General features: G+C 45.1%; 1 protein-coding gene across 1 annotated transcript; it reads right to left on the bottom strand.

Moving 5' to 3' along the window:
- Nucleotides 1–881: 881 nt before the first annotated feature.
- LOC125552697 (uncharacterized) lies at nucleotides 882–9417 on the bottom strand. Its single transcript, XM_048716349.2, has 3 exons — nucleotides 8220–9417; nucleotides 2900–3207; nucleotides 882–1521 (listed from the first exon to the last, which is right to left on the bottom strand). The coding sequence occupies exons 1-3, from the start codon at nucleotides 8921–8923 to the stop codon at nucleotides 1172–1174; spliced, it is 1362 nt and encodes a 453-aa protein (XP_048572306.1). The 5' UTR covers nucleotides 8924–9417; the 3' UTR covers nucleotides 882–1171.
- Nucleotides 9418–9912: the final 495 nt, after the last annotated feature.

Here is a 9912-nt window from a genome sequence, read left to right as displayed (position 1 = left end):
AGAAGGGATGCACTAGACTCCACAGGATAGGTGCAGCTTTTTATGGAAGAAACAAACACTGCAACGTTAGCAACTGATAATGTGCCAGCACCATGTTGTTGAGAAACATCCATATCTATGACAAGAGTATTTCAATGGCAGAATACATCACACGAACCAAATTTCAGTTTACCTGTTCCTTCCAATAATGACGTACCTATTAATTGAAATGGTACTGTTTTGAGAACTAACTATAGCATCTGGTACTTCCAACTAAATCTCTATCATTCCAATGCATATTCAAAGTTGAATGCTTCTTTACTACTCCCTCCGTTCCATAATATAAGATGCTATTACAACCAATATACCCACATATTGCCTGTAATAACATCTTATGTTATGTGACAGAGAGTAGGAGAAAGTGCTATATGCACAATATATTATTCCTCCACTACTATCTACGAACCTCATCTTCTTCTGAACCTAATTTTCAAAGTGTTGGCACCTAAATCACAGCTGCCCCTGATGCAAACACAAACTGAACAAAAATGTACTAAGAAGCGCCACCTGACATTTAAGTGGTTTTACCACCATCTTGTTCCATGCAACAGATTGCTGGAAGAAGTACCCTGAATGTAAAGACCAATACAAACATGAGGGGCCATCCAAAGATTATGGCAGTTCCCTAGGCAATATAGTAGTACTGACCTAATGCAACGATATATAGACTGATCTGACCATTAATCCTTACAAAAGAATGTATCCCGTCATCACTTTCAACATTCAAGCGCTATAGATAACCATCGATTTGGAAGAATAATGAGCCTTCCAGATTACCATGAACTGTGCCACGAATTTATCTACCAAATGCACTACAGGCAAGATAAATATCACAGTTCATACTGCGGGCAGTTGATAATGCAATAAATAACTACCGATTTGGAAGAATAATTAGGTCTTCCAGATAATCATTCAATCAGTGAGCGATGACTGGCAGAAAAGACTTGATACAAAATAAATCCCAGGAATAATTATAATGACCATAAGCATCCTAAGGGCAGGTATTATATCCATACTAAGATATCCGGAGCACAGCAGTAGCATGTATCTAGGAAATCGGAACTGACAGGAGATACAGATGTTTCAGTCTAAATTAAACAAACTGGCGGGATGGTGGGCCTTTCTGAGGAGACTAGTCAGATGGGTCAAATTCTTTTATGCTCTTGACAGTAGCCCTTTTTCTTGAATCTGAGTCTAATTCATCCAGATCAGAGGAAATTGCTAGGCACCCATAAAGTATTCTCTTTTTCTCACCCCTGCTATCAGTCTCAACCAGCATAGGGTTTGTATCAGGGTCTAAGTTGTGAGTAGCCTGTGCACGTGACCAACCTACACGTCCATGATCTTGCCTCTCAAAAAACTCAGCAAGGCGCTCAGCCTCCTTCAAGCCAGATGGGTTGTTCGCGAACTTGATAAGTGTCAGACCCAGATGCCCTTCCTTTCCATACAAGGACTTCGACTTGCCACCAGCAAACCCTAGTTCTGAAAACAAAGATAGATGACAACACAGCAAATATTACTGTGCTATATATGGTATTATTTCATAAACATGTGCTCAACAGAGCAGTAGTTGCATAAGTGGGAACGGCATTTCTCATATGGTTTTATTTTCTTGGAGTCTAATGTGGCTACATTCAAATCTAAATTGCACACTCGACACCAACAGTAGATTTGATATTCCGTTTGAGCAAAGAATCTGAACCCCAAAGATAATGCTAAAGTCTTCCTCTAACAGAAATATATAGCCAGCCAAAACATTAGGCAGAGATGAGAAAATACACCCAGGTCTGACTAAGATACATAGCGCACTGGAAGTAAATGTGTGCTTTCCAGACTCAAATATCAGAACTTAACGGAGCTCCTTGAATTTGAAACCAGGATATGCACTTCAGGTATTAAAACAAAGCCAGGGCAAACTAATATTGCTGGGGCAGTGTACTCTGTGCATTAATTCCTTTTTGAGGAATGCATACTCAACATGACTCATCTAATAGTGTTAGATGCCACTGATCGCTTAAGCCAAATAATGCACCGGAGATACCCCCACTACTACTGCAGAGATCAACCTTGCAAGAACTCACAGCACTCATGCTACTGCCTCAGCCAAGACAGTTCTGCTCTATGGCCCAACAAAATAGGATAACCTCACAATTCTCACCGCTCCAATCAATCAAGAGAGTTCTGCTCTACAAAGGACAGACCAAGTGCTAGAAACTCCCACCCCAGGTGGGGTCTGGGGAAGGATTATACGAAGCAAGCCCTACCCCTGCACAGTGCAATGCAGAGAGGCTGTGTCGAACCCAGGACCTCTTGGCACAAGCGGGGAGTACTTCACCACTGTGCCAGGCCTGTTCTTCACAGTTTGCTCTATGACCCAACAAAATAGGATAACCACGCAATCCTCACCGACTCTAACAGAAGTTAAAAACATGCAAAGCTAATCTCTCAACACAATCAACCGGAGTCAGCCATATCACATGGTAGTAATGTGCCTGAGAGTAGTACACGGACTGAGCTCATAAAAAAAGGGGAAATATTCAGTGTTCTCAATCCATCAGTTTGACAAGCTATACAATGGTCTTGTATGTTCAATTCCTATGGGACCACAATGTTCCTAGTTCAGTATAATGAATAATGGACCTAACATAAATGCATAGCTTTAATAATGCTTCAGTAGAAAAAGTGAAAGACCAGGGTGAAAGGTCATTAAAGTGTTACCATACAAGTTTTTTAGGTCTCTTGCATAAATGTGACATTGATATCAAGGACACGGTGCAAATAAGAAACTGCTGTGCACTTATCCAACCAAGTATGCAACAACTGTTCACTTTATAAGTTGGAGACTACATTATAGACATACCTGCAATTTTCTTATCCATTTCTTTGTTTCCCAGACCCTCAGAGCGTCCATCTTTCTTCCTCCCAGTGGTAGTGTTACGAATGATAACAGTTGGAGGCCATATAATAAGGTCCTCCCTATTTGCTCGAACAAGGTCAGGAGGTAATGACTGGTATGCCTTAGAGTTATCAGGGACTTTTGTATAATCCCATCCCTTAAGGACACACAATGCCTTGTGTAAACCAAGATGATCAACAAATGAATCTGCATTTGGTGGGTTGTAAGCATGCATGACAAGCCCGTGCACATCAGCAAAGTCCTTAGAAGACCTGGAATTGTGCACATTGACCAGACATAATGCAAACAAATTAAGGCATGTTCAACAAGAGCTGATATCTACTAAAATAAATGTAACCAGCAAATCTGTCACATGACATGGTCTACAAATGAAAAAGAATGTCAAATATATTGCACTAGCCCCCAAGCATATCTATCACACATGTGAGATAAGAAAGCATGAAAACATAATTTCAATGTCGAAGAAGAGCCCACAACAAGAAAACAGTGTAATATTTGTTCACCAGTAAAATAACATGCTTCAGCTGGTACTGACTGCATGAAGTTGTCTAGGCCACACCAGAGCTCTCCTTACCATGCACAGATAATCACAACCACTAAGTCTAAGGCTGATGGCTAATGTTTAGTTTTAGTCCCAGCATGTCATTAACTCGTCCATTTACCCCCTACACTTACCAACCAATAAAAGTTTGCCATACACAGGCAAGCGCGTTAAATTTTGACTGCTGATCGGAAACAAGGGGCATCAAAGGAAAGAAGTTCTATTAAAGGGCTTTTTAATGGCACCTGTGTGTATGCCAATCTTTGTAAGCATATGTTAGGAGGTAACCATACTGACAATAGGCTTGTGAAACAAGAAGATGTGTTCTCGACACGAGATGCATTTGGATCAACTACGGAAAGGAAATAAGATATACCATATGAGGAAAATATAGATATGATGAGTCTGAATAAACTATAATTGGGACATCACATAGGGGTGGGCATAAAAACCGTTGACCGAAAAACCGAGCTGAAAAACCCGGACCGAACCCGAAGTCACCGAAACCAAAAAAATCGGTAGTACATTCGGTCAACAACTACAGCGAACCGATTTTGCTTCGGTAAATTCAGTTTCACACACGAGTTGACCAAAAGAACCGAGAAAGCAAGAAAACTAACGAAAGGCTCGTACACTTGCGCAAATTCCCAAGTTGCTTCCTATCCTTATCCCGTCGCAGCCTCACAAGTCACAAGTCACATCACTCCCTAGCCGCCAACTAGCCCTCCCATCCATCATGAGTTCGTGACCTCTCCAAGAACTCAAACTCTCCTCCCTAGCAGGACTCCAAGACCACAACTATCCGCCTTAGCGGCCAGTGCAGGCGAACATCGGTGTCCTACAGATCGCATCCCGGGTGAAGCTGGACGTGGCTGGACATGGACCGCCGCCGTCTTTTTCTCCGACTTGTGGCATGCGGCCGTGCTGCGCCCCCAACTCGACATCTCCAAGAACTCAAACTCTCCTCCCTAGCAGGACTCCAAGACCACAACTATCCGCCTTAGCGGCCAGTGCAGGCGAACATCGGTGTCCTACAGATCGCATCCCGGGTGAAGCTGGATCCAGCCACGCGCTGGACATGGACCGCCGCCGTCTTTTTCTACGACTTGTGGCATGCGGCCGTGCTGCGCCCCCAACTCAACATCTCGCCGGTGTCATTCCAGTCAACAGCGGTGCGTCTGGTGATCTGTAAGAAGCACTGCCGCCGCGTCCCCTTTGTCCCGATTAGCGCATCCAACTACATTTCTTATTCCCTTCCCTTCAATTGATAATTTGATATGTTTGCGTTCTCATTGGTGCAGTTGCTCTGTGTTCGTCTTCTTTTGACTTCATTTAACTCTGTTCGGTTTACTCGATTAAATCTGAGCACCGAACCGGAATCTCCATGACCAAATGCCTTGGTTAGTGACTTAGCAATAAACTGATCGGTCATCGTTTTGTGAAAGCCAAATTTTGTAATAGACCGATAAACCGAACCATTCGGTTCGGTGTAACTGATTGCCCAGCCTGAGTATCACACACGTCAAAGAATGAGGTTATGCAAAAGGAAATTTGCAATAACAATGACAAGCAACAAGCCTCAAGGGGATAGGATGGATGGACAAATGTGAAATGTCCAATCTAATTTAATCTACCATTTTGGCAGCATCTACCTTCTGTACTTTCTCTCGATATTTTTTCCCACGGTAGAGACATACTAGATGTAGTTATCAAAGTGGAGATAAGATGGCATCTATGTATTTACTGCCCTAATGCCCTTTGAACGAAGGCATAATTCAAGTTGCCATATGAAATGGTGACCGACCCTTGTAGCCATCTTCTAGGATCTTATCACTCTCTTGGCAATGTTATTATAACCACCCCTACAAAGGCCTCACATCACCTGGTCACTGGTGTCCCATGCTTTCCCTAAAACACTAATAATATGTAGATGGAATATATAGCTAAAAGTACAAGCAACAAGAAAACTAGTATGTGTTAATTTTGACGAATATTATACTATGTTCTTACTTGCAAGTTGATTATAAACCGCAGGGGCTTGTAGGTTCAAATTTCAGAGGGATGATATCGTGGCACATAGACTGATAGACCTAGATCCAACAAGCTATCAGGTCTACGTTTTTTGCAGTCGCGTTGGTCCGGTCTAGGTATGATAAGTAATAACTAGGTATGATAAGTAATAACGGTGCCTCTATGAGGGTGATATCTCCAAGTCCCCTTTCGGATGAGAAATTTTTAGAACAATCTTGGGTTGTTCAAAACACAAATGATATTTCGATAGAATAATGCCAGCTATTTCTCTACTGCCTCATCTGCTGCAAAACCACCATGTCACAGGTTACCAAACTATCCATAAATAAACCTAAAAAATACAAGGTAAATATTCCAATACCAAAATTATTGCTAATTGCATCCGAGTTGCCTCTAGGATTGGACCATATAGTACCAGCCCATTAGGATTTGCCATTTCAGGATATACAATAGCAATAATACAATTCATTAGCCCATAGCTCTATTACACGCACGTGAGCTCACCCTCACAGACGGACAGACCTCTCCGACATGCATTGTAGCTGTAACATGTGAATCAATAGGCAAGCATTCAAAAACATTGTCACTGGAAGCCCATTCAAATGAGACATACTGGCCCACCAAAGATCAAAGAGTAGGTTCCTTTCTTAACTCCAGAAGAAAGGGAGCAAGCCCCTCTGTTGGCCTAAACCTCAATCCATCCCAGAGTAGCCGCAGGCTGGACAGCGGCAAACTCCTCAAAACGAAGTTATACTTTGTCTTTGTCACCCACTAATGTACCCATTTCTCCCTCACTCACATCTTCCTCACAACCCTCAGAATTCCAAATATTCGAGATTTGGGTGTTATACACCAAAGTAATCAGGCCTAGTTGGTTAGTGGCGATGAAATTCAGACCTCACTAGGTGAGGTCGTGGTTTCAAACCCCTCCCACGCATTACTTTTGGCGGAATATCAAAAGAGGAGTCCGTTGACGCACTTGGGTGGTTTTGGGGAGAATATCAGAAGAGGAGTCCCCTGGCGCACTTGGGTGGTTTGACTGCTCCTGGTTTCCTCCAAGTTCGGCACTGAAACAGACAATCAGAGTGGGAGTTCTCTGGTTCATGTGCTTAAATGGTAGTCTGACCATACTAGGCAGGACAGGTCACCGGTTCCATGGTTTTTTAGTCGTACCGCTGGTCTAGTTCATTTTTAAAAACTATGCTCCTGACATGGCACAATCCAGCTCCAGGACAGCGCAAGCTGATCTACGAGAGGCATGACAGGGTAACATGAAGCTGTGCATGCTGCAGTGAACCAGGACAAGTTTGGCACAATTCATGCACAGTTGTGAGGCAAGTGCCACATCAGGGGCGTGATGTGGACTGGTGCGACAAGGTTCGCTCCTACTTGCGAATCGCTCGAACCATAGTTGACAAGCATGGCTAGAGTCAGACGAAGCTGAGGCTAGTAAATAACACAGCCTCCACGGAGCCTCTTTGGGCAGTGGAATTGTACATTCCAACTGGTACAGGATCCAAATCTGTACGATTGATTTACATACTCCCCCCCCCCCCCCCCCCCCCCCGCGTTCTAAATATAGGACTTTTTAGAGATTCCAATATGGACTGCATACGGAGCAAAATGAGTGAATCTACACTCTAAAATATGTCTATATACATCCGTATGTGGTTCGTATTGAAATCTTTAAAAGAGCTTATATTTAGAAACGGAGGGAGTACAATGTAAATTTATTCAAACAAATACTAGTACTATTTATAGCCAACGAAAAAATATGATAGTAGCATATCTGTCTGAGCAATATCAGCCAATATGTTAATTACTCAGCTAAAAGAAGTGAAACAGAATATGCAGTACATATATTGTTCCAGAATATTGTACTAGAAAGCTGGATCAGAAATATTACACAAAAAGTAGCTCTGAAAAAAATGCAGGGATAGTTATAACTTGGAAGAAAAATGCAGGGATAGTTATAACTTGGAAGTTTCACACTAATAGCCTAATAACAAATTTCAAATAAAAACAGTATTAATTCTAATATTATATGCCAAAGTAGAAAAGAAAGCCTCGCAGTTCTCTCAGTTATCACGAAAGTAATATACCACTTGGCTCCAAGCTTCAGTGGGCGGAAAAGAGACAGCATGGATCACATATGATATGTGCTAGCCACAGAGGCAAGCTCACAGAAACAAACAAAGGGCCTGGTAGAATATGATGATACCGTTGTTCTCAGGCGAGGAATAAAAAATTCAATAACAGAAACTAATTTCAGGGACCATAATGGCGCTGCATCAAGTGCAGTTCAATTTCATGCCTGTATCAGATAAAATGAAGCAATAGCAAAGCTACGATTCACCTGAAACTATTCCTACTTAATTACTTATGCCAAGTGACACGACATCTAGAGGAATGAACAGACTTGTCACACATCGCCAAGTAGGCCACATATATAATCTATGTTGATTGAGCGGCATAAAAACCTAGGGCGCAATGTGTGTCTCTCCAGCTAGACATGCACATAATATTATCAGTATTGATTTACGACGATAAGGAAGACATAGTAAAGTCATATGAAGTCAAAACGTAAGAGCGAGCTCCACAATGGAAAGAAGCCAGCACAAAAAACTGAGTACAATCTGTACAAGAATGCTTCCTAGTAAGGAAGTGACAAGCAAGGCGGGATCAACAAACCTGCCGCAGGGGAGACATTGGACGCGTCCACCTTCAAGGTAGATCCGCTTCTGGGCGGAATTCTCGTTGAGCATCTTGGAGTACTTGAGGAACGCCTTCCTGAGCGCTTGCCGGTCCACCGGGGGCTGCTGCATCTGCGACGGTTGATGCGGCGGCGGCTCGAAACGGGACTGCTTCGGGTGCCTGGAGAAGCCCTCGTCGGGATCGGCGGGGTGCCTGCGCTTGTCGTGCGGCGGGAACTGCTGCTGCGGCGGTGGCTGGTGCGGCGGCCAGGCCTCGGGGCCGGCACGCTGGAAGTGCGGGAGCTGGGGCAGGGGGGCGGGCTCGAACGGGTAGTCGGGGGGCAGGGCGAAGTAGGTGCGCACGGTGCCGTCGGCCAGGTGGATGGTGCGGCGGTCGAGGTTGTGGAAGCCGTAGGGCGGCGGGGGAGGCGTCTCCACCCGCGGCTGCTGGTGGGGCGGCGGGCGGGTGGCGGCCGCCGGGGACGCGGGGTTGCGGGCTTGCGGGGCGGGGGCGGTAGGAGCGGGGTGCCGCCTGGCGTTGGAGGAACGGGTGGGGGTCGGGGTGCGGCGGGAGGTGGACGCGGCCTTGTCTCCGGCGGCGCCTGCGGGCGGCGGGCCCCAGCGAGACTTGCGCGGCGCCATGCCGGCGGCGGGCTTGGCGGAGGCGGAGGGCTTGGAGGGGGGAGGGTTAGGTTTCTTCATCGCTCGCTAGGGATCGCGGCGCAATTTGGAATTTGGGGGATGGGATTCGATTCGGGGCGTCGGAGAAGAGAGTGTTCTGCTTTTATTTAGTAGTACCTTTTTAGTCCTTGTACAACGTTTAGATGAGGAGTACAATCAGGAGTATATGCCTAGAAACGTTTTAGGGTTTCGAGTGGCTCTGCCGACGCACAAGCGAACTCCGATCTCTGTGGCGCAAAGGAGCAATTCATCGTCTTCCACGGCGCCCTGCTTTGATCTCTAACCTTCGGCCGGTCCTTCTGTTGTTCTCGAGGTGGCGCAAAGGCCGGCTAGGTTAGGGCTCGTGGGTAACTAGCGGACATGGCAAGTTATGGATCACGAATCAGGGAAGAATCAGTAGAGGAGCAGTTGGAGAGGATAAGATTGTCGGAGAAAGAGTCTGCAAAACTTGTGATTGATGATGATCAAGAAGAGGAAGGATCAGTGCCATCTTTGGCGCTGGTTGGCAAGGTCCTGCACCGCAGGATGCTTCATGTCAATACGATAGCGGATGCACTACGCCCTGCTTGGGGCAACCCAAGAGGGTTGAGGTTTAACTCAGTGAGAGACAACAGTTTCGTCGACATCCTAGAAGGACATAGAGGTCGGGATCGCATCTTGGAAGGAAGTCCTTGGATGGTGGGCAAGCATGCAGTGGTGATCGAGCTCGACCATGGCAATAAATCTCCCATTTAATCTCAGATACCCACCATGGCCAAAAAAGATTGTTGTTATGTTAGGTGATGTTACCAAGCTGGATATTGATGCCAAGGGTTTTGAGTATGGCGGATCGCTAAGGGCAAGGATCTGGATTAATGTGAAGGAGCCATTGATGTGGTGGGTTCAATTTGAATCGGCGAAAAAAAAGAAACACAATTTCTATGACATCCAACATGAGAATTTGCCGTATTTTTGTTTTTCATGTGGACGGCTAGGTCATGTAGATACGTAATGTCCAGACCCGGCGAGCC

This window comes from Triticum urartu, chromosome 4A (genome assembly GCF_056163025.1).
Source record: "Triticum urartu cultivar PI428250 chromosome 4A, HENAU_Tu73, whole genome shotgun sequence".
Lineage (NCBI taxonomy): Eukaryota > Viridiplantae > Streptophyta > Magnoliopsida > Poales > Poaceae > Triticum > Triticum urartu.
Note: the sequence above shows the minus strand (reverse complement) of the source record. Positions and strands in the feature narration are given on the sequence as shown.